Genomic DNA, 21,296 nt, shown 5'->3' with positions numbered 1-21,296 from the left:
TTTTCGTACGATGTGTTTGCCAAGTTGTTTGACATCATACCACAATTCCGTGTTCTACTGTCGCGAACTTGTGTATGAGTACGTGCGCTAACTATTGCTTCGGCTTTTATACTTTCAGCTGTTGAGCTATAGTTGTATGTTTTACCGAATATACAAAACAAATGTTTTAACAATTCGCTGAATTCATATATCAACTAAGCAGCAAAAACGGTGCAACATTCGCTTTCGATCAGTTGGTTAAAAGTGTTACCCTTTTAAAACAAATGATCGATGCGAAATTAAAATAAACGCTTCAGCACTAGTTCAACTACAGGAACCCTCCTCCTTATTTTGCAGCACTAGTGTACATGTTGTGTTTCTGTTTCTCTGCGTTACAACTCTGCGCTTAAATATGTCTAGCAAGTGTTTTCATTCTTTCTTTCAAAGCGTCATGTCTATCAAATAAAATGCAAGCAACTGAGGCAATTCTTTTTTTCTGTTCAATAATTTATTCCACATCGTTTTACAATGTACAAATTTTAACGCAACACAAAAAGGCATACACAAAACTGCAAACATTCTCAATAACGAAAGAAAAAAAATAACAATTGTACAACTTAAACGAAACTGATATTATACCATTAATTAAAAAAAAAAAAAACCACAAATGCGTTATGCGTAAAACGTAAAATTATGCGAATGGAAACTTAACATCGACAACTTTTGCTTGTAGTAGTAGGGATGCGCGGGTGAGCTTCTGAAAATGCCAGCGGTAAAGGGTGCGGGTTACGTAAAAACGAAAAAATTATACATTAAAGTTGAATTATTTGCAAACGCTTTCAATGCGCTGCTGCGGGGTAAGCATTTTCAAAAGCATGGGGTCGCGCATTTTACAGACCAGCCGGCGCCTGTGCTTTAGTGGGTGACGGAACTTTCTTCGACACTGTGGAGAGAAAACATTTTGTTCCACGATTGTTTTAGCTTGTCTTCCGTCTTGGAAGTATGATGCAGGGTTTGACGACGCCGAATGATTATTTAACGCTTGCGCTAGGCTTGTGCATGAAAGGTTACATTGGCATGTGTTCTAGGCTGTGTTGGCGAATAGAAGCAAAACTACTTTACAGAAAACGAAAACAGCGATCGCTTTCTATGGTTTTAATGGGATCGAGGGGTAAAGTTTAATGGAAAGGCACTAACTGCTGAATGTGGATGTGATTACCCTTTTCGGTTCCAGTGGACAGAACGATCAACGTACATTTTATCACAAATTAAAATAAACGAAAAATTACGTGTTCTATTCGGTTAATTCGATTGACAATTGATAGGCAGAGTTTCAACATAAAGGAGACGTAATAATTGTCTCTAATTTCCACTCACAGCGATTGTGGACAAAAAATTATGCTAACATTTTAGTTGGAGTGTATACACCTTAAATATTTTGTTCCAATTCGAACTCTTACTACTACGCGCTGTATTTACTACGCATAAAAATGACTAAAACTCAATCATCAGCTTACACTAATGGTGCCAACCGATGGCACAAGAAACGGCTCAATTCTGCTAGTTGCCAAATACGGTACACACACACACAGCAGGTGTGGCTAAATGTTTTGTTCTACATTTGATTGCAACACGCCAATATAATTTGTTCCGGAAATTTCTTTCCATATGGCGTTAGAGTTCTGTATTGTTTTACCACGGTCAAACGACCAGGCCATTCTTTGGTCGGTAAACCATGTGCTTGAGCCATTTCATGTATGGTTATTGCTCACAGCATGGTAAAGCAACATACCGTATGTGCTACTCCCCTAACCGTGTACAGTGTTTTGATCCTTTTCGTTAATAAATTGCTTCTTACTTATTTAATCCACTAAAACGTATGGTAAACCCTCTATTGTGCCTTCGACTATATTTCATCAATCATTAAACGTTCCATCCGTCGGAATGAACGTCCAATGACTTTGACACAGAGGGGCGTGCGCGAACCGTGTATATCTCGGCAAGTGGTAAACAAATTGGTCTTGCATCGGTTTGCTCCCATCACGATCGCCAGCACTTATGGGAATAATAAGATCATTTTGGGGTTTTGGAAGATGGAAGACCAATATGCGAACGGAATCCTGGTGCATTACTAGTGGGACAAGCTTTCTATTGTACTCGAGCGGGATAGTTTGCCTACTTTTTGCAAAGCTCCAACGGCTAAAAGTAAACGAATCAGATGGCATGATGAGAAAATAAATAACACACGAGTAAACTCAAATTCACGCGATAATGCATGCGATAAAATAAATAAACAAACTGTGAAAATGCGCTATTGTGGTGAGTATGGTCAGATTAGTATGCAAAACACAACATAAATTATGTGGAAAGTTATTGAAATTAAATACACGATCAATCTATATACATATCGATGTCAATTTTGAAAATACCTGTTTGTGATGAAATAAATCATAAAATATAATAAATTAATACGTTGCCAATGAAGTTGTGAGGTCTTACAGCAAAGAAGAAGTTAAAACTTCTAATTTTCAACATGTTAATAAACTGTGAGTTCTCCTAAACAAACATTCTTGAGCAACTCGGTTGAAAGTGAAATTTGTATCGAAATCATATTAAAGATACAGCGTTTATGTTACGTTTTCCGTTGATAACATCATTTTCAAACGTATCATAAACACACTTAACATACATACACGCTTCTACGCACACATACACACCAACTCCACGCACACTGAATTATTCAAATGCGAACATCGTATTGCAAAAGACGATTTTGATATAACCCAAACTTAAACGAACTATTTTACTTAGATTCTTTAGTAACAAACGCATCCTAACCCTTTTTTTCATATCAGATTAATGATTTGATTTGAATTTTGAATGATTAAAAGTATAAACTCAAAAATACGACAAAGCTTACAAGTTACAATGGAAGAAAAATTAAAACAACTATTATCAAACTGTGTTGTTGATTGGGAAAAGTTGCACACAGCTAGTGCTAATCAATTCGATTGAACCGTGAGAAATATCTACATACTCAAAACACGTAACGAAAATATCAATGAAAAGCTGTAGGCAAGGTGAATTTCATAATCAACTCTAAAGCTTGTCTGGTTTTGGTAATTTTCAAAGCTCAAACAAACTCTGTCTTTTCCGCTTTATTGCAATTTGTTTCCAATTTATAAATTCTATAAATATTAATTCATAATAACACAGTTATACGGTCTTCGTCCTAGCATGGTTCGTCACTACCCTCTCCTTGCAACAATTGCCGACGTGCGATGACGAAACGGCAAAACAGTCTAATGCAAACCCTTCCAATATACCTGGTTCCACTCAAAAATTAATGGGCAACGTAATGATATCGTTTTGTATTCTCTTAACTCTTCTGTCCGGTGTCTAATGACTGACTTGCGTCCAATGCTGAGGAAGCACCATGAAAATGATCGGTGTGGAATGGAACTGATGTTGCAACTATCTTCGTGAAGCGCTACCTGATTTTGCAGTAAGTTAAAGTCTTGCAAATGTCTGCCAATTCAAGCTTCGCTAGATTGTTCTATACTAATTGCTAATTGTCTGCGGTATGTAGCTTCGTTTATTTTAACTATTTTGATTCCAACATGTTTCCCTTTTATTGTGTTACGTTTCAGTTTATGCTTCCGTTTATTGTTTTCCTTAGTTACCCGATACTGACTAGCACGGACAGGTGGTACAAATATTGAACATATACAGCGATCATATTAATTTATAATGAAACCAATGCTATCGATTTACAGAAAGTTGCTTCCATTTTAATGTATGATTTGTAGCGAATTTTGAGGGGGTTGATGATAAGGGGATATCATGAAAACATCTCGTGTTGTCGAAGGTTTAGTGAAGAGCACGAGAGACGAACGATGATATATGAATCGCATGAGGTTTGTTATGTTTGATGTGTATTTTATCTATTATGTCCTGTGTTGGTTCGTGATCGGTAGATCATGCGCACGCTACACTGATCCTGATAGGGATGATTACATCATTATTTGTTACCTTGAGCAAATCTAACGAGCTTACGAAATGGAGATGAATAGTATGGTTTCAATTCGATAACGACATCCTATACGTCTAGCAGCATGTAGTGGCAGTGTCTATTTGCGTATCGGTTCAACGATAACGAATGCAGCGAAATGTGGTATGATACTATTCGAGCGAATGTTTAATGTGTGTTTCTTGGTTGTTTTGGTAATGTAATGTGGATGTTTGAAGTGTTCGTGTTCGAAACGGTGTAGCTAATTATCGCTGCTCATTGCTTAGCAAAGCATTTCTCTCTATGCTGCGCCAGTTTTGCCAACACTAAAGCGATCTGTCAAAGCAATTTTCGCCTCTTTCCAGCTATCTCTAGCCCTGTACGCGGTGCAATGACGGTGGGGATTTGTTGGCAAGTGTGCTCGTGTGTTTAGCGTGTATGTGTGTTGATTTTTGTTATTTTCCCTGCGTGTGTGTGTGTGTGGGAGTGTGTAAGTTTGAAAATTCTTGACCCAATCGGTACAAGACACTCGCGGAAATTTGTTTTCATTAGTGAGACGCGGGACGTGGACATTAGGTCTAGCATATCCGATCTAATCGATCTACATCCGACTAACTGCTTGACTTTCGTACAGCAAATGTTCGCAAGAGTTCTTCCAGCGGGGATTGTTTTACGGTTGGTTCAAAGTTGAAATGTGTGTACTATGCGCGCATACTCTTACATCACTAGTACGGGTGTGTTAGTCGGGAAAATTTAGCACTTACCATAGCCTTCACCCTGCAGAAATAGCCGGAATGCTTCGGCCAGTTTGCCTGGTTGTTCCTCCAGTACCAAACCACAATCAGAAATCTAAAAAAAAACAAACAAACATTATAATAAAAGGTTTACGTTAATGTACAAATCTCAGGCAAAAACAAATCACTACACGAACGTTTATTATCAAGTTATTAATAATGAACACATAATAAGATATAGTTCATTACTCCATCCATACATCCGAAGCTGTATCGCTCAATGGAAGAACGATGTCGCGTCATGTCGCATGTCATTAAAATAATTATCGGTCACACATTAACGTCCATTTTGCTCTGTTGCACCAGTTCTCGGAAAAAGAGAAGTTTTACCATTCTCATTATATTAACCTGCTGCTCATCATCTGCGAGACGCAATTTCATTACGAACATCACAGCAATAACTAATGAAAAGTGTCATAACCATATGTCTCATTCCAGCGAAATGACGCCGTAAAGTTATTTCAAACTAACGCCCAGGCAAGAGAGCGATCGTGCCATTTCTCTAGCAACCCGTTACATAATTGTATTACTTTCGATCGATAGTGCTGCCGGCAGGTTACAGACCAAAGGAAAAGGAACGACAAACCATACGCGAAACGCAACTTCAACACATTAGTTACATTATCGACCAAAAACCACACCCATCAATACACCCCTTCGCGCGGATCTGTGTTCCCTTTCTGTCCCCGCTATCCAGTAAAACACGGAGAGTTCCGGGAGCGATGTCACATAACCCTGGTGGCCTGGATGGGCCCGTGTGCAGGAGGTCGGGAGGACGAAGCTGTCGATTAAAATGAAATTACCTTCATCCAATTAGTCTTCTCCGGGATTAGTCTACCGTTGAACGTTACTGTATCATCAATGTGGGGCGATAACGCGCCAGTAATATTTAACACGGGCATCTTCAGTGACGGGGCAGCTGCAGCGCGTTTTTTTTACCATTAACCCGATGAGTGTAGTGTGGTGGCGTGAAAATAAAAAGAATTTTTACATCCATTAGAAACGCATCCATTTTCGCTGTCGCGCAGTTACATCATGCCGCCGTTGGCAAATTGACAGACAATTCCTGTGGGCATGCATACTGTTCTGAACTCAATTTGCATAATACCCTTAGAGACGCGGAACAGTAAAAATGCAGTGCGGATGACGAGAGGAAATCATTGTCTACTTACAAGTTTGTGGTGAACCGGAAGGTGTTCGGGCAATGTTCAAATCCGTACGCTTAATGTATGCATCAATCAGCATGGCCAAGTTGACTGGATTTATCGAACGTTCAAAGTTGCTCTTGTACAGCTGCAGTGCCCGAAAAAAAAAATCGGGAGTCCATTAGAGAGTCCAATATGGTCGAAGTATCACCCCATGTTGTGGGGGTCTGACAACTCACCTGAACCAAATCCAGATTACGCTCCTCTGGATTTCGGCCGAAATGATGCCACATCAAATAATCCAGCACACCCTGGGTCATGCCCTTGGTGCGGAGATTACGCGTATTCAGCAGCTGGTAGCCCCATTCGATCCAACCGGCCGCCGTTGAACTGCAGTTGATAAGGCAGAGTGCTCCGACCTGTCCGGGAGAGACAAATCCAGTATGAGCCACAGATGACGACACAGAAACAAAGCGTGGGGAGAAACAAAAAACGGAAGCTGTCATTTCGAGAATTGGTTTCATGCTCCGCAGGGCATACCAGCCGATGAAGCCTTGTGGAGTTAAAAGGCTCGTTATCAGTCAGCACACACAATGCCGTACTACATTCCGTTCAGCGAGCCGTACATACCTTATCCGGATTGGCCAGAGCAAACCGGGCCAGAATGTTTGCTCCTGCACCGACGCCGAATCCGATGATGGACTTCAAGTTAAAGTGTGTCATCACAAACAGCAGCTGCGATCCCAGCTCATCGAACGTGGGATATACGTAGCTGGAAGGAAGAAATAACCCAACGGAACGGTAAGTGTTGATTAGAGCCGGACGCCGGAATGACCGTTGAGAGAGAGAAAAAAAACTCACTCTTCCGGGAACGTTGGAGCGCCCTCTTCCTGTCCAGGTGCATTCACGTGATACACGCAGAAGTTATCCAACAGCGAACGCATCGTGGGGAAATTGAAGAAACCGGCAAAGCTCGATGCATCTGAAATGGAAGCCACAAAATGCAAACAAAATGCAAATTATCGAACCGTTGCTTTCGCGAGCGTTTCGTCGCCCGACCGCACGCTATACTCACAGTTCAATCCCAAATCGTGGTACGTCACGATCGCTGGCTTCGTTGTATCGCCCTGCACCGCTACGAGGATGTCGCCCTTGTCCGTCGGTACGCGCCGCAGATCGCACGAGCCGACTATCGAACCTCGCTGGTTGGGATACTGTAGCTGAACCGAGCGCAGCTCAATGTCATCCATCGGGTCAACCGGCATCGCTCTGCATCGGAATAAAGAGGATCGAAGCGGACGGAATCAGTATGGACCGGTATCAGTAGTCCGGTACTGGTTTGGTGCGTCGGTACGAAGCACGAGGCCATGTCGTCCAAATATAAATATCATTGCCTTCAATCACTGATTACGTGTATCTTTTTGACGGTGACTCTGCCACTTTCTAGTGGCAAACGTTTCACAGGCATGTCTTTACTTTTCGATTTCGATTTGAAGACTCTTTTCCACGCGTTAAGAATTCTATAACTATTCTAAAGCTGGCCGCTTATGTGAAGCAGCAATTTATTTTAAAAGCCAAATGGAAGCAACGGTTTAACAGAATTTAAAAAAAAACATATTAAACAAATTCTCCCAACCTAAGAATACAGCATTTTTAAAGAACAATTCAAAAAATTTTAACATTTCTAGATAACGTTACTATCTTCAGCACTCTCATACGAATGAACAGTATGTACAATTTTGCATTTCATAAATAAATAGAGATGATAAACAAGATCTAATTCTATTCTAAACTCTATCTCACGCTACAAGACCATTCTAGACGCATATTGAAAGTTTTAATTTGCTTGAGAAGAAAATAATCAGTTTAATCAGATTTACCAATCTCGCATAACACCTCCCCCCCCCCCCCCCCCGTTGCCTCCCACCCCCACAAATTTTCACACCCCTCGAAGCAAACAAACCGCTGCTCACCCTCAATAACGTAACAAATGCGACTGTCCTTGCAAAAACTTTTTCCGCCTAATATTGCAACCAGTTCTTCGTTATAAAAGTTTCCGCATAAGACCCATTGCGTGTAAAGTTTTCGTTTGGCAAATAACACGACAGACGCTTAATTTTCATGATTTTTTTTGTTCTGTTCTGTTCTGTGAGTTTGCTCCACTTGCCCAGGCTCTAGAAGGGCGCTCTTAGCTTGGGTTGCGTATTGCGCCTCCGCCCCATTTCCGGATACGTAATTTAATTTTTCAATTTGATTTTCCAGGCTTCGATTGAGTCGTGAGCGGCAATATCATCACACGCAAAATTTTACGTAACCGAGTCGCGAGCAAACGGCTGTGCACTGTACGGCGGCAGCACCAAACGAAAGTCATCAGTTTGAGCTTCAGAAATCATTCTGTCCGTCAGTTTCCTGTCGGCTCGTCGGCAAATGCCAGCTGGTATTCTAGAAACTGGAAACAACTGCAGCGAAGAAATGGTTAATTTGACCATTTTTTTTGCCAGGTTGCCTTATTCGAAGGCAACCGTATGCATTCAAACATGGCACGATAATGTCCTTCACAAATTCTAGCGTCCGATTTTAGCTTCTTCATGTCGAATAACCGGCTGGGTAAGCGGCTCGGTTTTTCATACCGACGGATACCGACTTCGAGAACGGATCGCGTGCGGGCTCAGGTGGAAATAATCGAACACACACAGCCCGACAGGCTGGCGCGACGGTACGTCCGCCCCATCGGTAGCTATGGCAGCGAGCATGGGAAAACAAAATTCCTTCCACCAGGCAGTGGAGGCAGTCTACACACACACGTCGGCGGAAAACTTTTCCGGTCCTATCGGTCCAATGTGCACGGTTTCATTCCACCTTTTTTTGTCCACTTTATGCGATTAAACGTGGGAATGAATGGGAAAAAATGAAGCCTACACCGTACCCTGCTGCCCGTACGAACATATTGCCCACCGAGCCGAAGTATCCTTTTTAAACGCTTGTGAAAGCATTTTCTTCGTGCAAAAATACACAACCGTGCCTTAGATTTCCGGAAGCTTTTGGCTTCCGCAATCGTTTTTCGCCCTCTCCTCCAGAAAAAAAAACCCCGTAAGCCTTCAGAAATCCCACATCTCCTCATCACATAGCAGGGGAAGCAGATTAGAAGAACTTTTGGCAGCCTGTCATTGTTAAGACAAGTCGTCCCAGAGAAACGTTTCAATGGAACAATTTATCATTGAACCTTTTTTTTTTGTGTACGCCCAGTGATAAGGGATACCGTTTTACTGACCCTTTTTTCGGAAAGCTTGCAATTCCCCAAAAACCTGCCGAGTAGTAAGAAGTGTTAGCATGCGATGAAACTGGGACTGATTTTCTCGGAAGGGATCATACATCAAAGAGCAAAGAGTCAAATTCAAAGCGTAGCGGAAAAGAAAAATAACGACAAAAAGTCAAGATTTTTCCATCATCATAACACTTTAGCTTGAAGTGTGTTTTCATGCAGCTTTCCGAAGAATTAAAATCCTTCAAAACATTCCCAATTGCTTGCGCATTCACCGATCAGCTCCACTGTTTAAATATAGCAACGCAGCTTTTCCTACGCCCTGCGCACCGTACCATCGCTAGCGTGATCTGGAATTGATGGATTAATTAATTCGCTTCACCATAAAAGGACGATTACGTCCATATCATCTCCGGCACGTGCACTGTTGACAGAGCATGCCGCACCGACCGGCTTTACGAGTTTGCCGAAACCGTAACCTTCCCCTTGCTGACAACGCAGGGTGGATTGGTAGAAAATTGGAAAGGAATAACTTCCTCGTCTAACGTTTTCTAGCGAACCGCCAACATCGGAATATTGCATCTGTCGTGTGACGTTAGCTGGAGCCACACATGCCTTTCGGTTCGGTTCCAATTTTAGCCGATGACTGATGTCACTGATTAAACTTGTTTGGGTTCATTTTAGTCAATCGAATCGGTTCTGTTGTCGACAGCTGGACAAGAAACAATGGAATTCCGGTTTGCCGAAGGATAATCGTCCATATCCGAGAACTACAGGAGAAATTTTGCTGAATGAAGAACACATTTTAGCAATGAGTTCAATTATTATTTAATTATCATAGAATTATTTTATTTTTCTATTAAATTTCATACGACCTTTCTGGTATTAAAGCATGTATTATTTTCATACTATTTAATTTTATATAAACTAGCGGTCTCCAGAATTCATGTCAAGGCGCTAAACAAATCTAGACCAAACCTCATCTGAATTTTTGCACCAACTTAATATGTCAGACCCAGGTACTAATTAGATATTTTTACAATTATTTTCTACAAATTCTATCCTTTTGGAAGATTTTGTATCGTTTCCTTCGAAGAAAGGCCTGTTAAGAGTTCTATTTTTTGGTGAATTAATGAGAGATCCTGTATAATCGTTTTAATTAACTGAGAGAAAGAAAACAACTATTACATCATTCTTGGACAAGCTTAATAACCCCACATTAAATGTATTCTGCAAAATAAAGACCATCCTTTCTGGAGTACACCAAGTACCCGAGTTCCGCTGAGTAAGAACCTTGCTTCATCGCAAAAAGGATTCCAAGCACTGGCTAATGAACATCATCAAACTTATCCGATCTCAGATCGCCATCGCCCATTTTGCGACGGTGCCTAGAATTGATGATTCATCCAACATCTGAGTCTTTCCCCAGGAGATGCTCCACTATTGCTTCGTAATAATCCTAAAAGCTTGTTTACCCGTACCATCACGAACGCTTTGTGCGAGCTCACTACAGTACCTGATACGATGATACCTATGTTTCACGCCACGGTGAACGATGGGATGGCTGGAACTTGTGATGTGAAGGCGCATTTTCGTGAGGCACGGTAGCGTAAACACATCACAACGCACCAAACCCAGCGGCATTCCGCTCCATAACCAAACGCGTAGCCTCGCTGCCTTTTGCGTCCAACACAAAGCACCAATGGAAATTGCTTATCATCAGCAGCACCCGGACGACCTTCAGGCGCACAGTTTTCTCATCGACTTCTTACTTTGTCGTTTCTATTAGGATGGTTAAGTACGTTCTGTTGCGCCGTCGGAAACATGTGTTGTCGCGATCAGTCTACCCGGACGCCGGACACTTTTTCGAACAACAGTCATCTCTTCCAGCTCGGCGTATTTGCCGTGCTAATTTGTGAATCATGTGTGAAATACCAACGAAAAGTACGACTCATAATCCAGCACAACTTGGAACATCGTTTGAGATTTGCTGCCAGCTACGCCAGTATGCACCGCTGGACTCTAGCTATAGATTTCAAACAAAGAAATTAACGTGCTGCGGTTGGTTAGGTTTTACGGGAACCTTAATTTTGCAACTACAAACAAACAAAAAATCAATATCGATTGCTGAATAGACCGCTAGTTTGCACCAATAAAAACGACCACCCGTATTGTAAACAAAATGTTGCTCAGATCAGCACTAAAAAAAACCGGATTTCTGCACAACTTGGCCAAACCGGGTGGACCCAGCAGCAAAACATCATATATCTTGGGTGGATCTAATTAAGGCTCATAAATTCTAGCGGATATGTTGTTTTTCTTTTGCCACTATTATGCTCTATATGCTCGTTCTCACTAGCTGTACAGTGTAGACCAGAGTTAAGTCTCTTTGTGTTATTCGGGAAAACTTAAACCCATTCTTCGGTACATTGAGGTCTGATACCGCGAGATGTGGAAAACCCTGAAGCTTTTCTTTGACATTCTAAAACTGAAAGAAAATAACAAACGGCACACACACACCGGTGCTTCCAGTGGATTTCGATTGCAAAACAACAATGCAACCATGCGTCGGGAACTGCACAAAACCCTTTTATATTGCCATGGAAAATACCACATTGTACCGCATTTTCTTAATGGTACGATCTTTGAACTAGGTCTACCAGGAAGAAGCTACAAAATGGCGCGGTACGTGGTAGCTTTTATATGCATTATAAACCATTTTCTCCTGCCCCGACTTGATAAAGTAGCTCGCTGTTCTTCGATACGGATCTACTGTAACGAAAAGGGCACCCGGCAGCGCACTGTTAATGCATTTTGCCGCCCAGAACCAACGGAGCTTGTACTGCTTTTGATGCACCTTTTGCGTGCCTGGAGAGCTTTTGTTCCTTTCCACTCCAGCATCGATCCATTTTCCAACCGTTGTTTACCATTGCTGTCGGTATTCAGGGATTTTTTTTGTTTCAAACCCCACAAGGAACATTCCCCATAGAGACGAAGCATCATGGAGACAACAATTGCAGGCGCTGCCTGTTATGAAAATTGTTGCATAATTGAAGCAACTTCCAACCTTCTCCCGCACTCGGAGTTTCGTGAGAGCATTTTCCACCGGAAGGCAAAGTGTGTCCCGAGCAGTGTCCATTATCGACACATTTTACCCGCACACGCATCCTCCACAACCTCCCACCATGCGGGGGGCCAACGGGTGTCTCTAATGGAGTCGATCGTGTCTTGACGACGAGCGATGGAAACTGTAATAAAGATAGGGAAAACTTGGGTGAGCGGTTCGGGGGTGGAAAATTTTTAATTGCCTTCAAGGACCGAATAACGAAAAGTGTGCTTCCTGGAAGGATACACACCCCGTGATCGACTGCCGACTCCATGTCGTTTCCGATTGCGTAAATCTAAAGCGATGCTCGTAGCTACGTAGCGTTCACTTTTGGCGAAGGTAAATAAATCAAACCAACGCTCGAGCGGTTTTCCAGTAAGGCAAACTCAAACAATTTGAATAAATGTCGCTGTTCGTATTATCTATGCTAATGTTTTCGTAAAATGGGTCTTTAAAATGGGTAAAATTGTCTAGCGCAGATCAATTTACTCGCGTTTTCACCTGTAATCAACCTCCTGCAATTGCGATTAATTGAATTGATTGGTGATATTCACATTGCATTTATTATACACATTTAATAATATTAATATAAATCCCCGTAAACGTTGCTGTACATTATTTTTGTCGAACCAGCTCCAGATTTTGGCCAGTGCTTGGATGCTGACATTTATGAGTCAGAAGCGTAGGATACTGTTCCAGAAGATATAATTATCAAATAAAGATTTATGTTTTGCGTGTAGACTTATGTTTTCTATAAATAAAGTGTGACACAAAATGAGAGCACTACGCGCCTTACGATAACGAGCTTATAAGAGTAAGAGAAAGAGAGCATGATAAGAGCCATTCGTTTTGTGTACTGAGCTGTAATAATGGGTATGCTGTTAGTTTTGTACATTTTCGTGTTTCGATGTTGTGTGTTTTGAGTATGGTAACTTGGTTAAATAAGGAGCATTTTTAAACAAAAAAAATTGTTCCACCTTCTCTGTGAATCGAAAAAAAAACAAACCGAAAAATACGCAAATAAATCAACCAGTTTGGGACCAAGCGTTTAAATGCGCCATATTACCAAGGACGCGAAAGCGCGAACACACGCTGTCAATTGACCGTGGGCGGTTAGCGTTAATCAAAACGGAAACAAAATCGAAACTCAAAAACACCAAAACAAACAAACAAAATCATAGCAAAAAACAAAAAAACAAAAACAAAACAAAAAATGCATCAATCTTACCCAAGCAGGCGAGCTTCCTCGGCAGTGTGTGCTGGTGCGGATGGCATTCTGGCGTTCGCTGATTTGCCGGTTTTGTCGCGATCTCTGAAATTAGTACTAAATCACATGCAGAGGCCGAAAACATACCAAGTAAAACGAACGAAAAACATCGAAATAAACAGGATAACGGGGAGCGGATTTCATTCGGGGCGGAAGTTACCCAGGATATTCAAACGAAAGGAAAAAAAAAACCAAAAACGGAACCGGAAAAAACAGCAACAAAAAACAGAAGGATAAGTAGGAAATGTTAGAAAAAGAGGTGTAAAAGAACGATTCAAGTGTTATTGGTCGGAGTTTGAAAAAGGGGGGTTTTTTTGGCGAGAAATATCGAGATAAACATAAATGGGGATATAAAACCGTACGTGGGCAGTGGTATTTGGGTGTTAATCTGTACTGCTGTAATAGTGGTAGTGATGGTTGGTGTATACGCGGATGTAACGCAGCTTCGTATCAATTCGTTTCCCGACGACGTGGCATTGATTATTGATTGCAATATAATGACGGTGGATTGATGGAATCGAGTATTGATGACATGACACTGTGAACCGAGACTTGATGACGGCATTACTCAAAAGATTCGAGGCATTCCAGATTTTATGGCGCTAAAGCAGGCATAAGCAGTGAGGTTTTTCATCGTGTTTTTTTGCGATACGCAACATTCTATTATATGAAATGTGTTTTGCATTGTAATGAAATACTCAAGACATTCCATTTTCAAATATTTTCTCTTCAAAGTATGCTCAATTCCTAACTTGTTTCTTTCCACTCGAGTACGATGTCAAGTCGATTGGAAAGCATGCCATCTTCAACCATTTTGACGCAAATTCGCAAACGCGAAATATTAAAATTCAATGAACATTCCAGGAATGCATAACAGATTCGAACGAGATTCCTATTCAAGCGAAAAACAATTCGATAACAACGATTCTCCCCCGGTGGGATGCGTCAAAAGCAAATATGAAAAGCAATGAATAAAAGCTCCCGTTGGAAAAAGAAAAACATAATTCTTCAAGGTTTTTTTTTTGCTTCCGTGCGCAGTGGGAAAATATGGCACAAGATGCTGGAACTCAAGCAGCGGAAAATTGTTGTTTATTTAAAGTTTTAACTTCCTTTCTTTCACCTGATCCGCTTCAAAATGTTTCAAATTTCAATTCGGCATCGTTTAAGCACCATCAAGCGTTTTACGGTAGACATACACAAAAAGGCAGCACATTCTAAATACTGGCAATATAATGGCGCAATTAACAAGTGGTTGGATGCCATTGATACGCAGTGTTTATGCGGGTTGTGCGCCACACCAAAAACGTGCTGAATGTGTCTTTTGCATGAGCATACTCTTTGCCTCAACAAAAGAAAAAAACAAAGTTAAGCAGATTAAATTAAGCCGGTGAATGAAATGGATCACACTGTGCTGTGCTGCACTGTGTGAGTGTGTGGAGCATATTTGCTTGGTGAAAACTAAATGCAGCACACAGAGAAAAGCACACTCACAACAACCAACAAAAAAAAAACGGCAAACTGGCAAAGGAAGCTCTCCGCAAACATTTTCGCAATAAAATACCCGTCGGTGTCGGTGAGCAATGGCAGATTGCACAAGCCCGATAAGTACCCACATGGTAAACATTGCTCCTCCCAACATCGCTCATCAAACATCGCACTACAATTTTGGGCCACTCGACGGACAGGAACGACCAAAAACCAAACGCATACATAAAGATAAGCTTCCGCTGCCAGTGCGCTACATTAGATGGGCGATGTGCCATGGGACGACTACCAGACAAGGGTGTTTTTTGGGCGACTCCATAATGACTGCGGTGTTTGATAACGAATCTCTATCGGGGCTATCGAAATATGATGCAGGTCTTCGAGAAATATGTCACCACCATCGAGCATAGTCATCTTCGTGTGAAGATAAGTTGTTGAATTTTTACTTCCCACAAAACCATTACACCATCCAAGAACAGCACTTTAAAGCTTCTACATCGGGGTACTTCTGGCAGCACGGTGTATGGCACGGATAGGCTTACAAAATGACACATTTTCCAGCCCATTATTGACAGCCCTGTCACAGTCCGGTGACGACAATCGCCCGAACCGAAGCGGTACAAAATCAATATGCTGAAATCGTCCGGAAATTGATTCAAGAAGTTCCGGCGCTCGGTAAAGAAAGAATATATTACAACAGCGCATAGCGAACAAATTTGGACGCTACGTAACGATCCCGCTTATTCCTGGGGGGGGGGGGGGGGGATTTGGACGACTGCCAGTGCAGATACGATTTGAGTCGCACGGGAAGCATCGAATCGAACGTGCCCGGCAGAGCAACAATTTTGGTGAAAAGACACACAGAAACAACTCCAACTTGCTTCAACAGTTTCTATCGCTACCGTTGCTCGACTAATCTCTCGCTGGTTTCGGGCCCGAGCTACAAACAGAAGATTAGGGTTGGATTTGGATGTATTGATTTTTTTACTCCTTCTGGTTGACTACATTCCGGAAAGATGCTGACCGTCCGAAACGTTCGCCTGAGACGAGAACTAATTCCACGGCACGATCGAAGAAAAAATAACCAATGAAGCTGTTTATCTAGTTGCTAGGGTTTCTTGACGTATAAAACTCAGGAAATCTTGTCCGTATTCAAGAAACAGCAAGCTTTTTCTAGCTCAATCTGCACATGAATAATAGATACGAATGAGCTGGCTATTAAATTAATTTCTTTGTTGCGGTGTTTTATTTTTAGGAAAATTTTCTACTGACACGCAAAGTAAATGACACTTCTGCCGAACAGTGAAAAGGATAACAAAAGCTGTGAAAGCAAAAAAATATATTCGTATTCGCATTCGTAAATATTACAATACAACAAGAACTCAATAGAATCACCTATTTGACAATGTCACCAAATGATTTCGCAATGGCGGAAAACTCACTGATGATTTTTTAGGAAGCACTGTACAATATTAACAAGTGGAAAATGAACGTCTGACGCGTCTGACATGAGAAAAATGTCCAGACTACGTTTAGAATATTAACATTTAGAGAGCAAGTTCTCAGGTAATATTATTTGAAAATAGTGCGATCTACTCCTATTCTGCAATTGCGAAAATGAGTGCGAACTTTGCGATATCTACTGAAAATTCTTGAAAGTAAATAAGTTCTTGGTGTTTTTATTTTTTTTTTACAATGTTATTATGAAGAATTATTTAACATCTTCATAACAATCCTGAGTATACTCTATTTGATTAGCATGTAGGCATGAGCACTCTTCGCTTATTGCTTGAAAAATAGGTCACAAAAATCCTTCTTTCTTATTTGATGATCAAACATCAACCATTACTGCACCTTCTCTGTGCACGAATATTCCTTTTTCCTTCAACACGTTGATCAATATAATAAGCTTCCTATGGAGAAGGATGTAATTATTCCGCACGAAGCATTATTCTGATGAATCATACAAGCAGTGCCTATATGAACTGCAATCATGCAACATGCTACATTGGCCTTCCGTATAATAGCACCGAATTGGTTCATTCTTTCCCTGCAACCAGTTGCACCGACTGCACAACTCGTACAGCGTTGACCTAGTTTATACCTCATATATCTGGTGGTACCTTCTTGCCTGCTTGCCAACGCTTGGAATTGAAGAAATATAATACACTCTTCCAAGGCGACAGGCCGCCCTATGGATAGTATCCTTTTTCTTGATGCCTGCACCGATACGCAGCACAACTTTGCAATGAAATCTGTCACACGATTGCTATCTTTAGAGTACGTGCCGTCAGTCAGCGATGATTGGAGCAGAGAAGGCCACCAAATGCATTGTCCCGCACCGGTGGAGTTTTTTTTTTTTATTCGAAAGGATATATTTATGACGAATGGAAAGGGATCCGATTCCGGGCACAAGGATGAAAGCCGTATGATTCGAGCGCATGTGAGGATACAATGGTTTTACCGGTGTAGGGACCCAGATATCTTCCCGAACAGTGAACAATGCGAAGGAAAGCCTTGCAAACATACAATGAATCAACGATCAACGAGCAAACCGAGAACGCTTACTAAAGGGCTCAGGTCACAGCACAAGAAAAAAGGGATACGACTACTACCGCGGAAACACAGAGGCGACACAGCAACAATAACAACAAAAATACACAGCTTCAGAGGCAGCAGCAGCAGCAGCAACTACGTCAGCAAAACACCAGTTTGGTTAGCAAACGAGCAGAGTGTGGGAGGGGAGCAGAGAACAGTGCGACTAAGCTTACCTGGCACTAACTATGTACGGTTGGGGTCCGGTCCCATTGCGCTCCAGCAGCGCGTGCTTGTCCTGGGCCCCGATGGCCGTCCCGATGACGCGCTTCACCGTTTCCATCACCGATTTGGAGCCGGACTGCGGTTCGGTGGTCGAGTTGTAGATGGAGTTCGGACCACCGCCGAGCGAAACGTAACCCCCGTCGGATTGGGGCATCTTGTCTGGATGCGGACGCGGAAGGATTGCAAAACCCGGGTGTGCCGGGACGCGCAGAATTTGCCGTGCGTATCGGATTGCGGGGTGTTGTTGGGTAATGTTTTGTTGGTAATGTTTTGGAGGTGATTGAAATTTTTTGATTATTGGTGGCATTTGATGTATCAGCGCCGAAAGCGAATGCGATATGTAATGTGTGGTGTAGTATGTGAACGGGATGTGTGTAAAGCATTCAAACAAAACCAAAATCAAACCGCAAACGAAATTGATCGAGAATAGATGTATAAAAGCGAAATTTTGCGATCGCCATTTTGAAACACGCACACACACGCACAAAATGCAAAATCAGAACCAATCCAATCCAGCGATTCCAGTGATCAAATGTGAACGATGTTAAATTTGTAACCACGGGCGTCAAAAAGTTGAAGTATAGGGCGCAGTTGATTGTTTGACCATAATAAAAACCGTTGCCGAAAAAACGCAAGATATAAAGGGGAAAAAAGAGAGAAAAGAAAACAAGAAAACAAAACAATATCATAAGAAAATGTGTCACGCAAAACTAAAACAAACTAAAGCAAAACCCACAACCAAAATACGTAACAAATTAAACATAAAGAAGGGAACACCCTCAAGATAGTACCATTCGGAGGGAAAAACTAAAGGAAACAAAACATGTAACCAACACCACTTAATTGTGAAATTAAAGCTATAAATAATACGAGTATACCTTACTATATCTCTACAGCCTAGCGACAGGCAAGCGAACGTTCAGCGACTTTCAGAAAGCATTACCAGAGACAACCCCAAAACAACGACCCCCAAAATCGAAAAAGCAAGCAAACGCATATATACACAATATTGGTGAAGCTTTGTAAACATCGTGAGCAGCAGTGATTGTGACAGTGGGTTGGTTAGCTGTGCGATGGCTCGTGTTGATTAGTGAACAAAATTTAAGTTTTCTTTCATTGCTCTCATGGGTGGAGGTGTGTTTTGTGATTGGTGAGGTACAGCAAAGTTTAATGTTGTATAAAGTTTTGGTCTTTGATTAGTGCTACTACCGAGACTACCATCTACACATGATGCTCTTCTTGCAGGATGGAACATTTGAAGCGCAGCGCTACAACGACGCTATCATCCCACAGCAACGTAATGTCGTAATTTGTGTTGACATTTCCTTTTTCATTCCTCTAAATGGCAAGTAATCACGCGAACCGCTACGTACTACACACCTAATCCTCCCCCAAGGCTCTATTTCTGGTGAAGTGTGGTGGCACTTTCGCCCCAATAAGCTCTTCCACAGTTCCCAGTGACTTTGCTTATCGAATTATCTTCCGTCAGTCGAGCATTCTGTATTTTGTAAACGTAGTGAGAACACAAAAAAAACGACACACATCGTTTAGTTTATAAGCGGAGCCAGCCCTCCAGATAATAACCTACAAGCAAAAACGGTATTAACAAAGTGCTACTGCAACAACGACACGCCAACACTACTAGTTCACCCTCTCCGAGTGCAGTGGTGGTACAGTGCATCATCGTGATTGTTGACGCACTCGGGCAAGTAATGGCGACCCGATAAGGTTGCCCCTGTGGTGGTATCATAACGCCCGTGCCATAGGCGGTGCGTTCGGGGCAGTGGTAGAGACCCCAGGAGGTGGATTACGCGACAAAGCCGCAAACCGTGTGTGATAGTAACACAGTCGCTTCCCTATCATTATTATCTCTTGGCCGCTGGCAAAATGGAAACGTCGCAACATTTTGCCCGTTCAAACCGCTAGTGATTGAGACGGACGACGCAACGCTTGCGACCATTTACCATACATCACTACCTTCCAGTGGAATGTACCACAATGATACCCCGCCACACACACAGACAGAAACACAGACACACTTGCATACATTGAACGGCCTTACTCGGGCTGGTCTTATTGCGCAGAAACAATAATTCAACGGGAATTGTATTTATGGCATACGCCAGGGCCAGTCCAGCCGTGAAGTGAAGAGAGCACCAGAACAGGAAACTCATTCCCGACTATTTGGCCGTAATTGAGCTGAGCCGGATCATGTGCGACTCTCCACCTTTCTTCACTTCACTATAAACATGCGAAGAAAGAAGGTTGATGTTTGATGGAGAAGTAACAGTACAGTGGCAATAAAGATCTCGGGATCATTTCATTGCCTTTGTCTGCACAGTGGATTTGGATTATGTACTCCTTTTTTTACTTTGTTTAATATTTGTACTCGTACATCATTCTCTGGAACACATCACCCGTTGTGCAATAAAGTCTTGAAAGTCTGATTCAGTATCTTAAATTTCAATCCTTCTTTAGACCTAATAAATAACGCTGAGTCTTCAAATCCTCGAAGCTTTGGAGATTCATGAATGTTCTGAGAACCTACTCGGTTCGACGGTTCGGACGGTTTATGTGTTGAAGATTCGTATATCTGAGTGATCCAAACAAATATTGGACCTGATTGGACAAAAATTTAATAGACAAATCATCGATGACTCAGTCTGCATCATAATGCAGGACAGCCTAACCGGCCTTATTCAGCCTTAGCTGAATAATCGAGGTGTTACAATTCATTGGATCATCACTAAACAGTGAAAAATTCAACACTAAGCTAATACGCACGATGATTCTTCGGATGAGAAAGCCGATCATGTGGACAGCACCTGAGCGTTATCACGTATAACGCTTCCATGGTCAATGTGTGCACAATCATCCCAGTATTGACTCATCGAAGCCAACAAACTGTAATCGATTAGCATACACAAATGTGCGAAATTGATCATTCGTCCAATCCGTGTGGGCTTCCGCTTACTTTATCCCATCCAGAGACATCCGCATTTAAATGTAGGTTGCTACCCATGATGTGTCAGGCCCAAGGTTGTACTGTGCCGATTTATCGAGGTATCGAGATTACAGTGCAGCTTTTTTTATTTTACTGCTGCCATCAATTCAATTTCAACATCACAACCGAGATGAAGCATTCGAGCGAACAAATTCGATTGATAACTTTATTACCGCAACATGAAAGCCATCCAACCGAGAGGATGATTTCAGAACAGCGAACGAGGGACACAAAGACGAATCATCCTGCAACCCCCATTGTCTTCGTGCCGTTCAAAGATATTACTTCTTCAGTAAAATTGCGCATTCTTTGTGATGCGTCGCACTGATTCCACAACGAACGCACGGAACGTCAACGCGAAGTCGCTTTATCGCGAAAAGAAAGATACCCTGCTGTGCATAAGATTATCTTCGGTTGATTCAATT

General features: G+C 41.9%; 1 protein-coding gene across 7 annotated transcripts in view; it reads right to left on the bottom strand.

The window, feature by feature from the left end:
- Positions 1-21,296, bottom strand: part of LOC128305218 (protein NDRG3) — a 39,795-nt gene that overhangs the window by 2,627 nt on the left and 15,872 nt on the right. For 2 of the 7 annotated variants that reach the window (XM_053042564.1, XM_053042567.1), the window contains exons 4-12: positions 17,819-18,026; positions 13,524-13,607; positions 7,003-7,196; positions 6,789-6,909; positions 6,558-6,699; positions 6,167-6,346; positions 5,955-6,075; positions 5,586-5,701; positions 4,753-4,837 (exon numbers count right to left, since the gene is read on the bottom strand). In XM_053042564.1, coding sequence (XP_052898524.1) covers positions 4,753-4,837; positions 5,586-5,701; positions 5,955-6,075; positions 6,167-6,346; positions 6,558-6,699; positions 6,789-6,909; positions 7,003-7,196; positions 13,524-13,607; positions 17,819-18,021 — 1,246 coding nt within the window. In that variant the 5' untranslated portion in view covers positions 18,022-18,026. Of the gene's footprint in view, positions 1-471; positions 2,179-4,752; positions 4,838-5,585; positions 5,702-5,954; positions 6,076-6,166; positions 6,347-6,557; positions 6,700-6,788; positions 6,910-7,002; positions 7,197-13,523; positions 13,655-17,818; positions 18,027-21,296 lie in introns of those variants that run through there. The other 5 variants (XM_053042565.1, XM_053042566.1, XM_053042569.1 and 2 more) reach the window with 5 other exon arrangements.

The sequence above is a fragment of the Anopheles moucheti genome, chromosome 3 (assembly GCF_943734755.1).
Source record: "Anopheles moucheti chromosome 3, idAnoMoucSN_F20_07, whole genome shotgun sequence".
In the NCBI taxonomy this organism is placed as follows: Eukaryota; Metazoa; Arthropoda; class Insecta; order Diptera; family Culicidae; genus Anopheles; species Anopheles moucheti.
Note: the sequence above shows the minus strand (reverse complement) of the source record. Positions and strands in the feature narration are given on the sequence as shown.